This window comes from Rhinatrema bivittatum, chromosome 6, assembly GCF_901001135.1.
Source record: "Rhinatrema bivittatum chromosome 6, aRhiBiv1.1, whole genome shotgun sequence".
NCBI classification, from domain to species: Eukaryota; Metazoa; Chordata; class Amphibia; order Gymnophiona; family Rhinatrematidae; genus Rhinatrema; species Rhinatrema bivittatum.
Window position 1 is genome coordinate 162890464 of NC_042620.1, and position 22485 is coordinate 162912948.

Below are 22485 nucleotides of genomic sequence, written 5' to 3' on the forward strand. Positions count from 1 at the left end.
GAAATATGTTCCACAACCATAATTAAATACTTATAACCAATACACGCAAACAATAATTGTTTTACATTTCACATAATTGGGGGAAAGGCAACTATTATATATACAAATACAAGATTTATATATCATTTGCTAAAAATAAACCAATCCCAATAATTCTAGGATTGGGATTTCATTAGCGAAAACATAAAAGGAAGGAGAATTTGACTTCTTTTTAATACACCTCTATCTCTAATTAATTATATCTGTGACTTATCTGATAGGAAAGTCTCAAGATGGGTCGGGTCCACAAATCTAAATTTCTTCCCTTGGTATGTTATTTGACAAACACAAGGGAATTTAAGGAAAAATGTTGCTCCGATTCCTACTACTCGATGTTTTAAGGATAGAAAATACTTTCTCCTTGCCTGAGTAGGTCGGGCAACATCAGGAAAAATTTGGACCCTTTGCCCACAAAAAGATATATCTTTTAATTGGAAAAACTTTCTAAAAATATTGTCCTTATCCTGTTCAGCATGGAAAGTAACAAAAAGAGTAGCTCTTTTCTCAATTATATCAATAGATTCCTCCAAGAAGGTAGATACTCCTAAACTTGGAGGATCTTCCATCTGTAAATTCCATTCATTTCTTCTAGATCTTATAATGAAATAAAAAATCTTAGATACTTTTGGAATATCCTCATCTTTATATTGCAAAATTTCTTTTAGAAATTTTTTAAACATTTCATACGGAGATAACAAACGTGTCTGAGGAAAATTCACCAATCTCAAATTCTTTGATCGTAATATATTTTCTAATCTTTCATTTTCTTTATGTAGGATCAAACTATCCTGCATAAAAACATTCTGTGAATTCTGTATTAACTGGATCTTTGAATTTAAATCAGTTATTTGTTTCTCACAGTTAACAATTTTTGTATCATGTTGAGTAATTGCATTCGTATTAACTTGAATTACAGCAGATAGGGACTTATTCATTATTACAATATTATTATCTATTTTCACAATCAATTGTCATAAATCACCTAAAGATACATTGTCTGGAGGAACCGGACTAATGCCTATACCAATATCTTCTGGTGGAGCTTCTAACATATTTTTAACATATAAAACGTCTTTTGACCCCTTGGTGTCCACTTGCCTATGCAAGTTTACCTCCAAGGGGACTGTTCCTACCAGTTCTTGTGCCTCTTCGGTCGATGGAAACCTACATGGCTGAGGTGGAGATAGAGGTCCCTCGCCGGGACTTAGGGAGGTCAAGGATACTCCTCCCCCTTCGTCCCCACTTGGCAAAATTCTCTGTCTAACAACATGCTGGTCCATGGGGCCTGTATGCTGTTGCTGCGCTGGGGATGATGTCACTAACTTGGCTTTTCTTTTCTTCCCTATCCAAGTGAAGAAAACGCCAGAGTTTTCCCCCAACTCCCAGACTTCCCCGGACGAAGCCGGACAAAGCCGCTCGCCCCTTTGACGCGAGCGGCTTCGATGTCGCGCCGGCGGCGACGCTGTGCCGCACTACAGGAGTTCTTATAGTCTGTAGCCCCGCCCTCGCGACGTCAATCACGGCTCAGCTGTTCTCACCGGCAAGATGTTCTCAGGGGCTCCTTATTGCACAGTTCTCCTCGGGTTAAAGCTGGCGGCTCTCTCCTTCCTTCGCTCTAGCTCCCCGGTGATAGGTTGCGCTACAGGAGTTCTTATAGTCTGTAGCCCCGCCCTCGCGACGTCAATCACAGCTCAGCTGTTCTCACCGGCAAGATGTTCTCAGGGGCTCCTTATTGCACAGTTCTCCTCGGGTTAAAGCTGGCGGCTCTCTCCTTCCTTCGCTCTAGCTCCCCGGTGAGAGGTCGCGCTACAGGAGTTCTTATAGTCTGTAGCCCCACCCTCGCGACGACAATCACGGCTCAGCTGTTCTCACCGGCAAGATGTTCTCAGGGGCTCCTTATTGCACAGTTCTCCTCAGGTTAAAGCTGGCGGCTCTCTCCTTCCTTCGCTCTAGCTCCCCGGTGATAGGTCGCGCTACAGGAGTTCTTATAGTCTGTAGCCCCGCCTTGCGACGTCAATCACGGCTCAGCTGTTCTCACCGGCAAGATGTTCTCAGGGGCTCCTTATTGCACAGTTCTCCTCGGGTTAAAGCTGGCGGCTCTCTCCTTCCTTCACTCTAGCTCCCCCGTGAATCGTTTTTTAACGATTTAAATTATCGTCCGATAATTTTAAAATCGTCATAAATCGGTAAGGGACTCGATACAATAGGAATTCCCTCGATTTATCGTGAAAAATCGTTAAATCGAGTACGGGAATTATTTGGGGGGAGGGCGGGAAAACCGGCACACCAAAACAACCCCTAAACCCACGCCGACCCTTTAAAACCAATCCTTTACCCTCCCCCACCCTCCCGAACCCCCCCAAAATGTTAAATTACCTGGTGGTCCAGTGGGGGGGGGGGTCCCAGTTCGATCTCCCGCTCTCGGGCCATCGGTGCCATTTTGGCTACCACTGATAAAAATGGCGCCGATGGCCTGATAAAAAAACCCACCCTGACCCTTTACAAATTACCCCTTTGCTTCTCCCACCCTCCCGACCCCCCCAAAAACCATTTACATGTACCTGGTTGTCTAGCGGGGGGTCCGGGAGCCATCCCTTCAATCATACCCTCGGTGCCAGTGCCGCTGCTGGACTGGTTTCAAAATGGCCTCGATTGCCTTTGCCCTCACTATGTCACAGGGAGCGACCATCGCTCCCTGTGATAAAGTGAGGGCAAAGGCGATCGACTGCCAGTATGGCGCTGATCGCCTTTGCCCTCACTTTGTCACAGGGAGTCCCTGTGACATAGTGAGGGCAAAGGCGATCGGCGCCATTTTGAAACCAGTCCAGCAGCACCGGCACCGAGGGTATGATTGAAGGGATGGCTCCCGGACCCCCCGCTAGACCACCAGGTACATGTAAAAGGTTTTTTGGGGGTCGGGAGGGTGGGAGAAGCAAAGGGGTAATTTGTAAAGGGTCAGGATGGGTTTTTTTTTATCGGGCCATCGACGCCATTTTTATCAGTGGTAGCCAAAATGGCGCCAATGGCCCGAGAGCGGGAGATCGTGCCGGGACCCCCCCCCCCCCCCCCCACTGGACCACCAGGTAATTTAACATTTTGGGGGGGGGTTCGGGAGGGTGTGAGAGCAAAGGGGTCATTTGTAAAGGGTCAGGGTGGGGTTTTTTTTAACTGTTCAGGCCTCACTAAAAAATTAACGATGTGAATTGGAATCGGAACCGATTCCAATTCACATCTCTAACGATCCGATTTTTTTTTCTCCCTCCATCCAAACCTGATCGTTAAAATAATCAGGCACACGATTCACATCTCTACCACTTACTGTAACTTTTTTATAAGAGAAAAAGTAATGGAGAAATAGAATTTCATATCTGTCAAAGTGGTTGTAATTATTTACTTTTAGTGTTTGTACAGGCCTTTTTCTGGAGGTTAAAAGCTTTACTTTAACCAATTAGAAAGCAGGATAACATTTTTTTTTTTTTGTTACAGGTTGAATTTGGCAATTTTATTTCTAGAGGAAAAGATTGAAGCAATCTGTAGTTATAGCTCCCTGGAGACCACTCTCTCCAGTAGGGCAAGAAATATTATCCATATTGGATATTACATAACTGTACTGCAAATACAAGTAAGCCATCATGTGGCTTGAAACGGACAAAACATTAAAATACATATTTTTTCAGATTTCTGTATGTATGTTTATAGTTGGAAACAGGTCTAAATTAGTCTAGTGATGTCACTCATTTTCTGTAATGCCATTGTCATGACTCATTTCCAACACTGAAAATGTTGCTAAAAGAAATGGATTGTGATATACCAAGAAGAATAAGCTAAGTAACTAATTATAAGCAAGAGAAGCAGGGTAATTTGATTTTGGAGCTCTAATACAACAGTGTGTTCCCTGAAGTGAACTGGAAGCGGTGGCCGGTTGAGTTTCAAACACATTAAATCTGAAAAAATGCATGCACACGTTGGACGCATGATAACATTTATTCATATGTATTATTTATTTATTTAACATTTTTTATATACCGAGGTTCTGGTAACAATGTTACCAATCACCTCGGTTTATATATAACATTAGGATAACTAAACATATGAGTCTTACATAGAACAGGAGAGTGAACTTGGAAAAAATGAATTAAAATCAGGGATAATAATACAACAAATAAGGCATAATAATACAACAAATGAATAACAACAATCTTATAGACAAGCAATTAGAATGAATTAATCGAGTATCTCGTATTTGTAACTTGTCTAGATGGATAAGCCATTGGCTATAGTATTATTGAACCTTGAACAACACCATAGCCACAGTAATATAGTATTGTTGAATATTGAACAACACCACAGCCACTGGATAATGCCAAGGGTCAGATATAGATAACTTTCTGAATCTGATTTATTGGAGTTATTATGGATATAACAAGAGGGTAGTGCATTAGGTGCCAACTGATTATCATTGAACAGTAAACTCTTATTTTGGAACACCCTACTAAAGAGTCCATTCAACAGGGAATTAAGAGACTAAAAGACTGAGCTTAGACCTCCAGAAAGAGACTTTTAAATAATACCCTGGGCTCTGGAGGTATATCTCCCTCCCTCCCCTCCCGCCCACACACACACGATTTAGAGAATCCCTGCCAGGATTTGGAAAGACTTTGCCTGGACTAAGCCCTGGTACTGAGTTTGATCCCTTATTTTATAGCATCCACTAGAAGAGGGCCTACACGTTGAACATGATGGCAGATAAAGGTCATATGGCTCATTTAGCCAGCCCACCCATATCTCATGTAATAAACACATGAAAATAAAAATGTCTTATTATAGGTACCCTGAATGTTTTTGGTTTTTTTTTTATATACTGACATTTTGATCTGAGATATCACATCAGTTTTACATTCAGGTACTGTAGGTATTTCTCTATCCCCAGAGAGGTTATAATCTAAATTTGTACCTGAGGCAGTGGAGGCCGGGTAAAGTGACTTGCCCAAGGTGACAAGGAGCGACAGCAGGACTCAAACGCTGGTCTCCTGGTTCGTAGCCCACTGCTCTAACCACTAGGCTGTCAAACTGCAGTCTCGGGGGGACCGCAAACCGCAGTTGTATTAACAACTTTAATGGGATATGTTTTAAATTCACATGAAAGAAGGCTCAATGAGGGCTATACAATAAAACTTCACTAATCTGCGGTGATAAGAAGGGAAGAAAATGTGGCAATTCTTTTGGAAAATGGTCACTTTCCATCATGAATGCATAGCTCATTGGCTGTTCCTTGACTATATGAACTCTCTGAATGCTTTTCTGAGCTTGCTTAATGATTGACCTTATTAAAGTTTACTTTGATGCTAATACTAAGACCTCCTTTGTACTAATTATTGCACATCTGTTTCATCTTTCATAGGTTATCTTGCTCCTCGTAACCTCCAGAGCACAGGCTTGTATCCATTTCTTCAAACCTTCTTCTGTGTTACAGATGCCAAGTGCAACAATGTGTCCTATATACCAAATGTTAAATTATCTAGTTCAAGAATATCTAGCAACTCATCTAACTACAGGTAAAGAAGTCCTCCTGTATTTTTATGCTTGCAGTTTTGACATTGTGTCTTATTTTACACAGCAGAAGTTGAAACGATTCCTCTAACATTAGGGAGGCCCTAGAAAATTAAGAGAGCAGAACTACTATTATTAAGATGTTCTTTTATCTCAAATGCTAGCCTCTGCTTTTACTCATGTTCTGATCTTGAGGACATTTTTCCTCATAGCTTTATTTAATTGTGGATTTTACAGTTGCAACCGTGAAGTTTTAAATTAGACAGAAAAAACTTGTTTTGTAGGCATACGGCATTCATCTGCACCTCCTACTCCACATCCTTGGGTATTTCCTCCTTCTCCCACACTGTTTCTACTGTCATTGGTACTTTCCGCACATTCCACATACCTTTTGTTTCTATACCTTCAGTCCTTCCCCCTTCCAGCTCATCTTATGTCCATTCATTGGGCTTTTATTCCTTCCCCGTCTTTTTTGTGACCCCCTCCTTTCTCTTCCCATTACCACTATTTGGGCTCTCCTTCTTTTCCCCTCGTCTCCTCCCCTGCTGGTAGGGCTCTCTCTTCTACACTTACCAATGCTGCTTGAGAATTCCTGTTTCTTCTTTACCTTCTGCCTTGCTCCTGCTTTTCTCCCTTCCTTTCATCTCCTGTTGCTGCTCTTTCAGTCTGTAATATATTTACCTATTCATAGGCATCATAGCCGAGGAGCATGGGTGAGCAAGATCCCCCTCCTAAAAAAACACATTGCCCTCCCCATTTGCCTACCTAAATTGGCTGAATCACTCGCCCCGTCACTGGTAGTGTGTTTCAAAAGAATCAATGAGGGACAGGTAGCAGGACAAAAGCTGTCATGGCAGCAGGAAGACATTCTTCGGAGCATGTTGCTGAATTTCCCAGCTCTCATGGCTGATTGGTTCACTTTGTTCCAGAGAACCAAATAGTGGGGAATCATTTAGCAACCTTGTGCTCAGAAGCTCATTTTCACCCACCCAGGGGCTGCTACAGATCTACTGCTGCTGGCAGTGCATTGACTGTTGAACTAATGGAAGGCAAAGTGGGAGAGCAGGAAAAAGAAAAGAAGAGAGAGGAAAGGGAGCAGGAGAGAGCATTAGAGAGGAGGGAAGGAGAAGGGAGGGAAGGAAGCGAGAGGAACAAAGAGCAGCAGAGCAAAGAAAAGGTACAACAGAAGAGGAGAGAGCCGCTGAGAAGAGGAAAGAGGGAATGAAAGGAGAGGATATGAGCAGAAGAAAGAAAATGAAGGAACTGGAGAGAAGATGGTAGAGAAGCAAAGGGGAGGGGTGCAGGCAAAAGAAGGGGGATTTGGAGAAGGTAGGGCAGGGGAAAGGAAGAAAGCAGAGGGAGAAGCAATTGAGGGAAGAAGAGGGATGGGTAGGGCAAGAAAATGGAAAAAGAGTGGCAGGGTTAGGAGAGAGGAGGAGCATAAAAAGGAGATCCAAAGAAGACCGTGAGAACAGCTTAGAGAGGGAAAAGGAAGGGAAGAGGAAAGAGGAGGATAGACTGAAAAAAGAATTGAAGAGAACAGGAGAGGCAAAATAGACAGCAGAGGGGAAAACAATAGAGAGCGAAGACCAGAAGAATAGAAATAGAGGGAGGAAGAAAGAGGAAGAAAGGGAAACAGAACAGCAAAATGAAAGATAAAACAGGATAGAGGAGAAAGTAGGTGAGGGGAGCAAAGCAAAAGGGAATAGGAGAGTGGAGGGGAGCAACAAAGGAAATGAAAGGGGAGGCAAGAGAATAAGAGGACAACAGAGGTGGGAACAGTAGAAGTAAAAAAGAAGTAAACAGGGGAGGGGAAAATAAAGCAAAGTCAAAGGAGAGGAAGGGATGCATAAGTAAAGGAAAGGAAAGGAGACAGTAGCCAGAGGGACGTATCAGAGGACAGGCCCCTACAGGAAGAAGAATCAGCAAGTGACCCAACTCAATCTATGCTCTAGCAGGAGGAGGTGGAGAAGAAAAGCAGCCTAAATATGCCATAGAACCTCTGAGTTGCAAATGACTTAAATATGGGCCCCTCTTGCCATGGCGCAACTGGTACAACCTTGTGGACTGGGCCCTAAAGCTTATGCTGACAGCAGCTGAGCAAGTCTAAGCACATGCCAGGCACTGACAGAGTCCAACAAGCTATGGCGGAAACTGAAGATTTGACAGAGGCAAGGTTGTGGCTGAAGACTTGCAGAAAAGCAGAGTTGAAGACTGAAGTAGACTGAAAACTAGGAGCTGAGTGGAGCTAAAGACTGAAGCAGGCTGAAGACTTGGAGTGGAGTGCATCTGAAGACTAAAGCAGGAACAGAGCTGAAGACTGAAGCAGGCTGAAGACTTGGAGCAGAGTGAGGCTGAAGACTGAAGCAGGCTGAAGACTTGGAGCGGAGAGGTGCTGAAGACTGAAGCAGGCTGACAACTTGAACAGGACTGAGACTGGATCCAGACCAAGGACAAGCAAACAGGTGACCTTGCTGAGGAAATGCTATGTAATACGGCTGGGGTTTAAATACTAAACCATGTGACATCATTGAGAAGTGCCGTGAGGGAGGTTTCCTGCCGCTGGGCCTTCATAGCCTGGTGCACGTCTAGGGGTGGGACAAAAGTAGTGATTCCCTGCCACGAGGAGCAGCAGCGTTGGATCGGTAGCATCTGGAAAAGTGAGGTTTCTTGTGGAACCTCCCTGTGAACAGCAAGCATAACATTCTGTAGGAGAGGTAGATGGATGTTTGAAGGAGGGAAGTAAAGAGTTTTAGCAGGGAGAAGAGATGGATATAAGAAGGGATCAGATCCAATAAATATTTTCGACAATTTTTATGTGTTGCAAAAGTAGGACATTTTTGGGATAATTTTCAAAGACTTATGCATTCTGCATATACAATTGGCTTGTATATGCATAGGTATTCTTTGTGCATGGTCAGCAAATTTTCAGAAGGGTAGAAATACTCATGTACTATTGCTGTTATGTGGAAAAGTATGCTCATACAAAGAGAGCATTTCTAGGGCATTCCAGAGTAGGGTTTGGAAGTATACTCACATTTACTCATTTTATAAATGGAGTATGCACATACATCATCAAATATGTGCATGCTTTTACAACTGTTAATCTTGTTGCAGATATTAAATTTGATTTCTCTTTTGTCTTCAGTTTTATGGTAGGGGGTCTTGGAAAAAGGTGGAGGCTGTGGGTGACCTGGCTACAGCATGGGTCAACTAGTGAAGGTCACAGTGAGCTGGTGCTTGGAAGAACATGCACAAATAAGTGTTTTCATAAGCAAGATACATGCATACATCAACCAATTTTATAAATTATTTGCCTCTGCATATAAATTGAGAGGGGTTATGCCTACATGGCATAATTATTTAACATGTTTATTTATTTATTTATTTATTTGAAGAGTTTTATATACCGTTATTCGGAAAAGCCATCATAACGGTTTACATAGTGAACAAATTTTCATGGAAGTTTGAGATATTCTTATAACATAGTGAACAATACAGTAATAAACATAATATAACAGTTCTAGGAAGTAATATAAGTTTGGAAGAGAAGGGAAAAATATTAGATTGTAGATTATAATAATTAGTTCATTTGAGAGTTGGTATGAGCAGATGATTGGGTGTCTGTGAAGAATTTGCGAAAGAGTACAGTTTTTAGGTCTTTTTTGAAGGTTTTTATGTTGTGTTGAGTTCTCAGGTCTTCAGGTAGAGTGTTCCAAAGATTGGGAGAGGCGATGGAGAAGGCTCTCTCTCTTGTTGATGTTAGATGAGCATCTTTGATGGTGGGGATTAATAAATAGTTTGAGTTATTGGATCATAGATTTCTTGAGGAGTTTTGAAGAGTTATGTTAAGGGTGTTTAGCCCTTGATGATCATTGTTAAGAATTTTGTGGATGATAGTCATGGATTTGTATACGATTCGTGCGGTAATAGGGAGCCAGTGAAAAGAAGACAAAATGGGCGTAATATGGTCATTTCTTTTTGTTCCAGTTAGAACTCTAGCAGCGGAGTTCTGAAGTATTTGGAGTGGTTTGAGGGAAGAGAAGGGTATTCCCATTAGTAGGGAGTTACAATAGTCGAAGGTGGAGAAGATAAGAATTTGAAGGACGGTTCTGAAATCATCAGTGTTGAGAAATGGTTTTAAATGTCTTAGGGTTAGGAGTCTGTGGTATCCTTCCTTGGTTTTATTTGATATGTGGTTCTTAAATGACAGATCTTTGTCAATGATAATTCCAAGGTTCCTGATGTGGGTGGTAGGAATTATAGTTGTCATATGTTTGTCTGGAATTATCAGGGGTGGAGGAACTGGATTTTGTTTTTTATCCATCAGAATAATTTCGGTTTTGTCAAAATTGATTATGAGTTTTAGGGAATTTAGAAGATGTTTGATGGAGATTAGTAGATCTGAGGTTTTTTTGTAGGTGTGAAATATGTTTGCATAATTTTCTAAAGTAGACATATAAATTATGTAGATCTCTGCATTAATAAAAGTGTGTATACTGAAACATATGCACATACTTTCAGGGCGGCAATTATTTATTTATTTGTTTGTTTGTTTATTTATTTATTTTTATATGCCGGTGTTCAATTTTACATATCGCATCGGTTTACATTCCAAGAAAAAATGCAGGAAATCAAGCTTTTCCTTTGTCAATACATTGAACAATAATAAACATGGAAATTGTTAACAAGGGAGATAAAAACAAGGGAATGGTTAACACTAAGGGGTGCACAAAGGGGAGTGTCCCTTTGTCGTGCCCCCTTTGGTACGCAACGCACAGCATGCGGCGCCTGCTGGCTTGGTGCCTTTCAACGGTCCGGTTCCGATTGCTATTATGTCGGGGGAGAGGGAGGGTCTCACAATCATGGCTTTCCCCACAGTATTCTCTTCTCAGTTTCAAAGGCAGTTTTTTCAATTTTTTTTATAAATTGTTCAGTACCCACTGCATAGTTTATAAAATACAGGCATAACTTTAGGCATACCTGATTATGCATGCATGTGCTGAGTTGTGCACGCTATTAAATTTTACCCTCATAGTGGTAAAAGAAGAGGAAGCTATTAAAAATAAAAAAAGAGAAATAACAAAGATAATTCCAGGTTTCTGGTGATATTCACTAGTGTCTCTTATAATGTTATATTGAACAAAATTTTGGATTGGATCAACTCTTTCAAACCGTGAACCCAAAAAAGTCAGAAGCAGTGTGGCATATCAGACATTCCAATGACCAAATTCTTCCTGCTCCCCACTTAAAGATACTATTAAGACATTGGGTGTTGGGTTGGACCTGACCCTTAGTTTTTCCTCTCAAATTTCTAGTCTGGTGTAGAAATCTTACTACTTATGAGAATGATTCCAGAGCTATGACCATTCTTAGATAGCAAAGATCTTAAAACTTTCACCTATTCATTTATCTTTTTTTTTAATTTTAATTAATTCTTTATTAAATGTACTTCATATTTACAAGGAACATAAAATAAATGGAAACACAAGAAAAATACCAATACATCAACTGGTGCCATTAGAATACACTTTACTTAAATGTAGTCCACATTATTGGAGCTGATGAATTATACTGAACTTTCTTCCGACACCCAGCATCTAAAATTACCAAATAGATTTTAGAGATGTGCATTGTTTTTGTTTTTTTTTTTGTTTGTTTCATGCTTCATTTTCAGGCCCCCACGGAAAACTTTGTTTTTCCCACTGTTCGGGGTTTTTTTTTGTGGGCCCCCAATTTTCGAGTTAGTGCACGCTAACGGGAGAGCTAACTTTAAAACATTAGGGGCCGATTTTAATTCCTACACGCACGGGGTACATTTGTGCGCGCTACCCTGCGTGCACAAATGTACACCCGATTTTATAACAAGCGCGCGCTGCCATGCGCATGTTATAAAATCCAGGGTCAGCGTGTGCAAGGGGGTGCACACATGTGCACCTTGCGCACGCTGAGCCCAAGAGGAGCCCCGATGGCTATCCCCGTTCCCTCCAAGGCCGCTCCGAAATCGGAGCGGCCTCGGAGGGAATTTTTTTGGATCTCCCCCACCTTTCCCCACCTTTCCCTCCCTTCCCCTATCTAACCCCCCCCGGCCCTACCTAAATCCCCCCCCCTACCTTGTTCGATGGAGTTATGCCTGCCTCTCGCAGGTGTAACTTGCGTGTGCCAGCTGGCCAGGTCCCGACACAGGCCGTTGTGTCGGGGCACTCGGCCACGCCCCCGGACCACCCCAGACCGCAGACACGCCCCCCGGACATGCCCCCGGACCGCCCATTTTAGCAAGCCCCGGGACATATGCGCAAAATAGGCTTGGCGCATGCAGGGGCAGATTTCCTCAGGTTACACGCGTATGTTACGTGCATAGCCTTTGAAAATCTGTCCCTTAGTGCACACTAACCCAAAAAATAAATTTTTGCCCCCGAACCATGCAGCATTAGACAATTTCATTGAAATTGTCTAATTTTGGAAAAACGAATGAACATTTCTAATAGATTTATCCAAGAAAAAAGTTTCCAAATGTAAAGGATCCATAAAAACAAACATTTCTCTGATAGGTAATAATGCACTTAAATAAAATGGCACCAAGTGAGAGAACACAAGGTTTTAATTGAAGAAATTGTTTCCTTCTGATCTGTGTCTCCCTAGATACATCAGGAAATACCAACACACAATGACCAAAAAATAGAGACTCCTTATATTTAAAGTATTGTTTAAAAATACTTCTCTGTCTGTAGTCATTGCAAAGGAAACATCAAAAGTAACTCTAGTGGAGACATGATCATCAGAAATCTGCAAAAATGAAGAGAGGTCTGGCCTGGAGGCAGGGATCAGCATATCTACCTCCCCTGTCCCAGAAGACCTCTTTTTGTCAGGAATTATTAATCAAAAATTTCTTCTCAGGCAGGAATTGCACATATTTTTTAAAGTATTCCTTGCCTGACATCAAGTGGGAAATAGTAAACTTCAACAGATGAAAGTTGTTAGACCTAAGTCTGTTTTCCATTGATTCACAATTTGTTTAGAGAAAAATGATATCTTTAATTCCTGCAAATGACACTGTCTTTAAGTTGGAAATAATAGAAGATTGAGCAAACATTGCTGAATCTAAAGAGGAAAGCCAGGTATCAACTTCTTTTAATTTACTAAGTGTCCTGAGAAAACTGACACAATTGAGTAATCACGAATGCAACGTATGGCGTCCCTCTGCACATCCCTATTAATTGCCATTAATGGACTTCTCCTCCAAGAACTTATCCAAACCTTTTTTGAACCCAGCTACACTAACTGCACTAACCACATTCTCTGGCAACAAATTCAAGAGCTTTATTGTGCGTTGAGTGAAAAAAAAATGTCTCCAATTAGTCTTAAATGTGCTACTTGCTAACTTCATGGAATGCCCCCTAGTCCTTCTATTATTCAAAAGTGTAAATAACCGAGTCACATCTACTTGTTCAAGACCTCTCATGATTTTAAACACCTCTATCATACCCCTCCCCCTCAGACATCTCTTCTCCAAGCTTGGCTTGCTCCATGGCCCCCTGGGCCTCTCCAAGCTTGGTTTGCTCCATGGCTCCCTGGGCCTCTCTGCCTTTCCTTACAGTCCCTGGGCCTGCTATGTTCTCCTAGCCAGCCTTGTGCCTTGTTGGGCTTCCCTGTTTACTGCTGCTTGTTCTGTATAGTCCAGTCCTTGCCCAAGTCCTGTCCTTATCCAAACCTGTCCTTGTCTAGTTCTGTCTTTGTCCTGCCCTTGTTCTATCTTTAGCAACCTTGTTCAGTTCCTTGTTTGTTTCCTAGTCCTTGCCCTTGTCCCTTGTTCAACTCCATCTCTATTGAGCCCCTGCCTGCCCTCGGTACCTGGTTCTAGCTCTCAATCAGACTCAGTCTGTGCTCTGTATCCAGCCCCAGTCTTTTCTCTATATTCAGCCTCATTCTATGCTCTATATCCAGCTCCCAGTTAGTACCTGTGTCCAGCCTGTGCCTACCCTCGGTTTCCAACCTTTGCCTGACCTCACCTTCCAGCCAGTGCCTGATCCCTGCTCCCAGTCTGCACAGAAATTCCCAGTCTGTATCTGTACCATGATGTTCTGCCAGAAACAACTCCTACCCCCAGAACCCAAGGGCTCAACCTGTGGGGGAGAAGCTTGGTTTGGCAGAAGACCAGCCCTAGTCCAGCCATGCTGCCCTGCACTGTTTCTGTGGGGGTGCTCTTTGACTCCAGCCCCAGTATCAATGCCAGTCTAGTAGTTCTCCTGTGGGGCCCATTTCTCTTCCTACAGCTTTAGGCTGATAGCATTTCTGGCAACTGCTTCAACTTGGGCCAGAGAGATGTTTGCTCTGGGGTTTTCTGAAAGGCTTCTGACTTGCTCAAGGGCTTAGACCATTACTACATCAAATTTAATTGCTGTTTCTTTGGGAAGGAGGTGATGGGTAGCATTGCTTTTGGGGGTGAGTTCAGTCATGAGCAGGGCATCTTTTCAACTGTTGGCACCAACTTCATTTCTTCAAAACCGGGTGAACTTTCCTGAGAAAGATGGTCTTCAATTTCAGAATCATTTATTTTCTCTGGAAAAAAATATTACCTTCTTAATATCATGGATGAGTTATCACCAGATATGTCACCATCATCTTAGATTAGCAATGTAGGAATAACTACAGGAGTAAATGTGAACTGCATTGCCACTCTGGACTGCAGAACAAAAAATTCAGCCCTTGATTATTGCTGAGTACCTTAGGTTAAAAATAAAAGATAAGCCAGCAAACAACATCTACCTAAACTGGCAGAGAAACTAGCAAACAATCATCTACCACTGGCACTGAAACTAGAAAAACAACCCCCATCCTTGGAAGAGAAGTCATTATAGATTCCACCAAGCTTTAAACTCACATATGCAGAGGCTTATGGGTCAAGGCCTTATCTCTGAAGCAGACACTATAGTGTAGTCTTCTGCTCTGCTCTTCCTCCTGTCTTCTATTGGCTTTCACAAAAAGGGGCCAACAAGCCTGTATTTTATGCAAAAAAGAGAGGTGATTCAGAGGTGAAGCATGTTGAGAGTTTTTGTTTTACAAAAGGCAAAGGTGAAGGATAAGATGACCTGGCAGCCTGGAAACAAAGTAGTTAGCAAAAGGCTTTGTTGCAGATATAGCTTGCAAAATCTGTATTTGCAAATGGCCATCTATTTGTTACCATGGATACCCAATCAAGTATGAATGAATCCTGCCCATTCAGTGGCATCAATTTGAACAGGTCAAGCAAGTCTAGGCAAATTCTGTATGCAGATTTTGCATTGATATTAATAGTAGCCTTAACCATTAAAATGGGCTTTGGATAAGTTTTACCAGGAGTGTTCAAGGGTTTTTGTGAATTTCATTTATTTTCATTTGTTTGATGGGGTGGAGGGGGTTAATTTTTTTCCTTTCATTTCTCTTTTTTAAAATGTAATTTTCATGTGCTATTTGTCTCACTAAAAAGTAGCTCACCTGCCTTGCTCCCATCCCCAGTCAACTAAACCCAGTTCTTAAACTGTTTTTAAAGTCCTTCCCCATGCTTGTCACCATCACCCTGGGCCTTCCTTCTCTTATCTCATCCTGTGAGGACCAAATGAATCAGCAGCAACACCTAGTACCTCCTGCCCCAAAGCCACCATATATCAAAATGGTACTAGCCAACCCCACCTGCCATTTTGACATAGCAGGAGCAACTGGGAATTGCTTCTGCCCCATTTGAACCCTATGGGATAGGTGGCGATGTCCTTTTGTGGATTGCAAACTGGCTAAAAGACAGGAAACAGAGAGTAGGATTAAATGGACAATTTTCTCAGTGGAAGGGAGTGGACAGTGGAGTGCCTCAGGGATCTGTATTGGGACCCTTACTTTTCAATATATTTATAAATGATCTGGAAAGAAATACGACGAGTGAGATAATCAAATTTGCAGATGACACAAAATTGTTCAGAGTAGTTAAATCACAAGCAGATTGTGATAAATTGCAGGAAGACCTTGTGAGACTGGAAAATTGGGCATCCAAATGGCAGATGAAATTTAATGTGGATAAGTGCAAGGTGATGTATATAGGGAAAAATAACCCATGCTATAATTACACAATGTTAGGTTCCATATTAGGTGCTACAACCCAAGAAAGAGATCTAGGCGTCATAGTGGATAACACATTGAAATCGTCGGTTCAGTGTGCTGCGGCAGTCAAAAAAGCAAACAGATGTTGGGAATTATTAGAAAGGGAATGGTGAATAAAACGGAAAATGTCATAATGCCTCTGTATCGCTCCAAGGTGAGACCGCACCTTGAATACTGTGTACAATTCTGGTCGCCGCATCTCAAAAAAGGTATAATTGCGATGAAGAAGGTACAGAGAAGGGCTACCAAAATGATAAGGGGAATTGAACAGCTCCCCTATGAGGAAAGACTAAAGAGGTTAGGACTTTTCAGCTTGGAGAAGAGACGGCTGAGGGGGGATATGATAGAGATGCTTAAAATTATGAGAGGTCTAGAACGGGAAGATGTGAATCGGTTATTTACTCTTTCGGATAGTAGAAAGACTAGAGGGCACACTATGAAGTTAGCATGGGGCACATTTAAAACTAATCGGAGAAAGTTCTTTTTTACTCAACGCACAATTAAAGTCTGGAATTTGTTGCCAGAGGATGTGGTTAGTGCAGTTAGTATAGCGGTGTTTAAAAAAGGATTGGATGAGTTCTTGGAGGAGAAGTCCATTACCTACTATTAAGTTCACTTAGAGAATAGCCACTGCCATTAGCAATGGTAACATGGAATAGACTTAGTTTTGGGGTACTTGCCAGGTTCTTATGGCCTGGATTGGCCACTGTTGGAAACAGGATGCTGGGCTTGATGGACCCTTGGTCTGACCCAGTATGACATTTTCTTATGTTCTTAAGTGAAGGGGGGTCCATACAAGCCTGGGGGGATGGCTTTAGAACTGGGATTAGTAGCTAGGGAAGGAGCAAAACAGAAAGAAACTACATGAAACAAATGATATTTGCTTCATTTTTCTGTCATTTTATTTAGAAAACAAAACTGAACAAAAGAACATCCCTAGTTATTACCCATATGGAAAAAAACCCATTCATGTCTGAGCAGTTTTTTATCCACAGAGAGCTGCACTTTGGCCATAGTATATACTGGAGTGCCAGTGACAATGTCCTAAATGGACAAAATTAAAGAACCACTAGCTTTTGAATCAATGCACAAGATGTGCATCTGGTATAAGAAATTACCTCAGACCAGCAAATAATGGTAAAATTAAACATGTTGTTAATCTCTGTCATCCCATACTAATGCCATTATTTGCACAGCAATCCATTGGCATCATTAAAGTCAGAGGGGCCACTATATGCTGTCATGGCAACTGACAGAAAAAGCATAATAAGCATGTAAATTGCAAGCATATTTCAGTCCTTGGTGCTGTATTGTTATAGAATCTATAAAGTAGATCTGTCAACAAAAGAAATGAAATTATTTTAAAAATGTCTATTAAAATTAATATTGGAACTAAAAACACATCATCCAAAAGAAGGCAATTGAACAGTAATGAGTCACCTTATGACCTGCCTTTATAATGAAATGAAACCTTACCTAGCACTTCCTGTGATTTACCCTTTCAATGAGATCCTCCTACTGAAAATATTGTTTCCAAGTGTTCCCTGTAACTTCTCTCTACAATGTAAACCTCCAGCCTCATACATTGCCATTCTATGCATTCTATGACTACCTCCGCACTGAGGCCTCTCTGTTGTGTAGTGCTTGGGTTCTGATTATTCCCATAGAAGCATGTAATAAATGAGATTGTTATTGTGGAATTTAATTTCCTTTAAAGATATGGATCATTTCCCAAAGTTACTCATTTTAATGTACTAGAAAATTCTAGGAGCCTGAAGAAGGGACCTCTAGGATCTTTCAAGCACATGCATAACAACATCTTTGGATAATTCCCATGTAGGTTCAATCTGCAAAGAATTGTATTTTTCAATGTCATTTTTTAAAATTCTGGTATTATTTAATCACCAACAAAAACCAAAGTAATTACAAATATCGGTTTAAACAGACCTTATGATATACTAACGACACTTAAGAGATAAGCAAACGCCGGAGGGGCTGGTCGCTGAAGGGTTGCCAGTAGAGCGAACCAGCTCCCCTCTGACCCTAGACGTCACCCTGAGCCCCGGCAAGCCGATCAGGCCGGCGCCTCCAGCCCAGAGCGATTTGTCCTTGCCTGAACCGGAACGAAGCAGTTTACAGCTTGAGACTTCGAGAGCGGAACAGGGGAGCCCCGGGATGAGTGGACATGGAATTGCCATCCCGAGTGGAGGAGGAATCAGCAGACAGCCGGAGGTATACACTGGAGGAGAAGAACTGTCCCTATCGGGAAACATTACTCCAGGTAATATTCTGCAAGCGGCAACACAAGGAGTATCGGGTGGGCCCCGACAGGAATCCATGGAGGTGGATGTTAGTCTTGGGCAACCTGAGGACATAACATTGGGGAAAGTATGGTAAGCATTAAAAGCCATTGATATGGCCTTGAAATCAATTGCAAAATCAATAACGGAGGTCAAAAATCAAACCAAGGAGAATAACAGTATGATTGGAACTTTTAATATGAAAGTACAGGATCATGAGGAACGCCTACAAAAAATAGAGACCTTACAACAAAATTTTATAAAATCAGAAATAACTGTGGAAAACAGAGTTGAGAAACTTGAGAATAACTTAAGGATGTTAAACCTACGTGTGATAAATTTCCCCGTGGTCAGGATGATTTCACCGGTTGAATTGTTCAAAACATATTTGAAAGAAATATTGAAAATACCAGAGGCTGCCTTACCTGTGTACACAAGAGCATACTATCTACCCCAATCTAGTCGTGAGGTTGAGGGAGAGAACATACCCTCCATGGACATATCTGAATTATTAGAATTATCAACAACAACAGAAATTAAGGCTAGAAAAGCTATGTTAATATCATTTGCATTTATATCGGATCGCAATTATGTATTGAAATTGTTTTTGAGAAACAGACAAGCCCTATTTTATGGGGCTAAACTTTGGATTTATCCAGATGTTACTAGAAGAACACAACAACGCAGGAGGGAATTTCTTGCTATGAAAGAAAGGGTCATCAATATTTGGGCCCGATTTGTTTTAAAATTTCCCTGCAAAGGTTGCATTAGATACCAGGGGAATAATTACGTCTTTTTCGACCCACAGCAATTGAAACATTTTCTGCAGGGCCACCCTAATGAATCTCCTGAGTAGTGATCGACATAAAGAATAAGAGTAACTCCTCTATCTAAATTTACTATATGGAAATTGTTATGTTATTCGCTCTATTTTCCTTGCCTCCACAATTCCTATATTAAGGTGCATATTTACTATATACTGTTTTCTTCTATTTCCCATATGGGATGTTTCTAATGGGAAACTTTTTTCTTTTCTAGTATAATGTACCGAATTTCTTTGAAGTATTCATATAACAAATTGTGAAAATTTTGAAAATTAAAAAAAAAAAAAAAAAGAGAGATAAGCAAATCTTTAAAATGTCTTTATATTGAGGATGGAGAATAAAGAAGAGCTTTCCTTTCTCAAAATTGCTATAAAATCACAGGCATAATGTGTGAAATTAAAAAAAAAATGTATGCAATAAAAAATCCATCGAGGGAATGTGTCAAAGTTGTCTATTGTTATATTTTTAATACCCCCAATGCTATGCTCAACTTCTGACAAAATTCCTTGAGCAAAAGGGTTAACCTATCTTTCATAATAGTCTTCACATCGCGACTCAAATGCTCAACCCCTGCTTATCTCTGACATGGTGCCATGCTTTAAGATGAATCTAGACCTCTGCTTCAGAGTTATTTCAGTGCTTTTCAAAAAGTCCTTCTGATGACTTGACTCCCAAGTTTGTCGCCAAAAACTGCATACCACAGCATTATATTTAAAATGTTTACAAACTGTAAGTGACAACAACTTCCAGCATTAAAACAATAAGTAAAGTCTCATTAACTCAAAATATATCTATAACAAATAAACCATTCTATGTCATAATTCATAACCTGTGGATCCACTGCCTGTAGGGTGAAAATCTAATATTGCTCATGATGATTAAACTCCTGCTCCTGCCTCGTGAGCCATGCTTGGATTCATCCCAACACAGTCCATCGCAATTCAGAAAGAATGATTTAAAGACAAGCAATGCTCAATCATAGCAGCCTGCCTTTTTTCAATGTGTTCCACAAGTCTAAATTTTAATTTTTCCTTTTAGTTCTTCTAAGACAGATGAGAGGACATGAGCACTCAATCACATAAATTTCAAATGATGATTTACAATCAGTAACTTCCCAATGATTGTATACCTTTTGTTGTATTAGGATGAATCCATAATGGTCCAGACAATGTAATCATATAAAATGCACACAAATCACATAGCTGACGATCCTCAGATCTACAAGGATCTTACGCACAAAAGGGTAGATTTTCAAAGGGTTACACGTGTAGGTTACGCGCGTAACCCCCAAAAACCTACCCCAAACTCCTCATGTGCACACCGAGCCTATTTTGCATAGGCTCGGCGGCGTGCGCAAGCCCCGGGACGCACATAAGTCCCGGGGCTTTCCTGGGGGGGCGTGTCGGGGGTGTGTCGGGGGGGGGCGTGTCGCGGCGACACTTCATCCGGGAGCGTTCCGGGGGCATAGCCGCGGGCGTGGTTTCGGCCCGGGGGTATTCCAGGGGCGTGGCCGTGGCCTCTGGACCAGCCCCCGGACCGGAACCTGGCACACTGGCAGCTGGCCTGCGTGCACGAGTTATGCCTGCCTCGAGCAGGCATAACTTTGGGAATAAAGGTAGGGGGGTGTAGATAGGGCTGGGGGGGTGGGTTAGGTAGGGGAAGGGATTGGAAGGTGGGGGGAGGCAGAAGGAAAGTTCCCTCCGAGGCCGGTCCAATTTTGGAGCGGCCTCGGAGGGAACGGGCAGTGTGCGCAGGGCTCGGCACGTGCCTGGTGCGCGAACAAAAGTACTCGCTCGCACTTTTTTATAAAATGTACCCCAATAAATGTTGGCTCTAATGATTTTATCTTGGAATTTTCTCCCTTGAGTATAGGCAATTATAGGTCTTATGTGGAAGACATCATGCTCCGTTAATACATGCCAATGTCTGTGAATGATTTTTGACCATAGATGCAGATTTGTTTGAATGGTGAAGGATGTATAGTAATTGCTGTATCCCTTCTGGTTGTTTATATTGTAATAATAACTATTAGCATACAGATCTCTACAATAGGCATTTTGGGGGATTGCATGTGGATACTCACACACTGAAAATCATTCCATCAGATTATGAGTTTGACTCTTGAAAGGTACAGTAGAAGACCACAGGTGTCTTATACATAAGAATTGACTGACTGGAAGTGATTGTCTAAGGTTTCTCAGATGAAAGCTGTCAAAACATAGAAAGTTGTTTCTCTCAAAGGTCTTACAGTACAATGTGGTGCTAATCTGATCACCAAGCTTGGTAATGGAAATTTCTAAAAAAGAAACTTGATGCTGATGATAAAACATTATAAATTTCGAATTGTAATATAAAATATTAATCCAGGCTAGGAACTGATGTAACCTTCCTTCAGTGCTTTTCCAAATAAAAAAATATATCATCTATGTTCCTATACCTATGTGCAACATCCTGAAATAAATCTGCAGGATACAATTTAGTTTCCTCAAACTGAGGTAGATATAAATTTCCTAAGTTTAGTGCCATTGATGCTCACATGTTAGGGATGTGCAGCAGGGGCAGATACATTCCATTCGGTATTCGTATTCGTTGGGACCCAAATCCATTACATCCGTTTTCGGGGGACCAGCCATCCATTGCTCCTACCATGTGACAGGGATCGACTAATGCACTGGTAGCCTCTGTGACATAGTAAGGGCAAAGGCTATTGGCGCCATTTTGAATACCAGCTGCCGACGGCCCGAGTGCAGGAGATCACTCCAGGACCACCGCTGGACCACCAGGGACTTTTGGAAAGTCTTGGGGGGATCAGGAGGGTGGGGTTTTTATTTGTTAGTGATATGTTGCATTCGTGGGGGTTAGCCATACGTTTCGGAACCCCACAAATGCAACGAATAGGGACCTATATATTGCGGATTGCTCATTCATTCAAAACAAATGTACATCCCTATCACATGTATTTGTATATAAAATTTGGATTCAAAACAGAAAGATTTTTTGCATAATGCAATGCGAGCTATAGAATCAATAAAACTGAATAGAATCCCAGGATGTGGCAGTCTCCTCTGAAGCGAGTCATAAACAATTTATAAAGTAGCTCCTTGGGAAATATTAGTATATAGGGTTTCAATGTTCAAAGTAACTAAGAACAAACTTTCTCATTTAGAACTTGAAGCATATGAGAAGAATCTTGAATATATGATCAAACTTATGGGAAAAAAAGGTTTCAAAAAATCATCCACAAATTTAAATAACAGTTCTGTGGTCACTTACGAGTGGCCACAGGTGGGGAAACAGCCAGGAGTACAAAGTTAGGCCAAACTCTGGCTGATTCCACCTCTACAAAAGACTTTATTTACAGGAAAAACAAAGCACAACCTAAAGGCTTCTTACCTCAGCAGGTTCTTGTGTTCACAGTTAAATATATGTTGTTCAGGCATAGGCTGGCATATTGCCTTCTCCCTGGGGTTTCTTCCACTCTTCTGGGCCCTGCCTTCTTATGTTATGTTGTAGGGATCCTCCCTGGGATGAGAATCCCTTGCTGACTTGGATCTTAAGGAGGACCAGGCAACATAGTTGTGGCCTGTCCTTTAAAGTATACTCCCTCACATATCCTCCCCTTCAGCTCAGCCTTATAGCTTGAG

The 22485-nt window shown here is 41.5% G+C and overlaps 1 protein-coding gene across 1 annotated transcript in view; it reads left to right on the top strand.

Moving 5' to 3' along the window:
• The window catches only part of ABCA12 (ATP binding cassette subfamily A member 12), a 615834-nt gene that overhangs the window by 55001 nt on the left and 538348 nt on the right, over positions 1 to 22485 (top strand). Inside the window, exon 3 of the mRNA XM_029607914.1 lies at positions 5441 to 5594. Coding sequence (XP_029463774.1) covers positions 5441 to 5594 — 154 coding nt within the window. The remainder of the gene's footprint in view (positions 1 to 5440; positions 5595 to 22485) is intronic.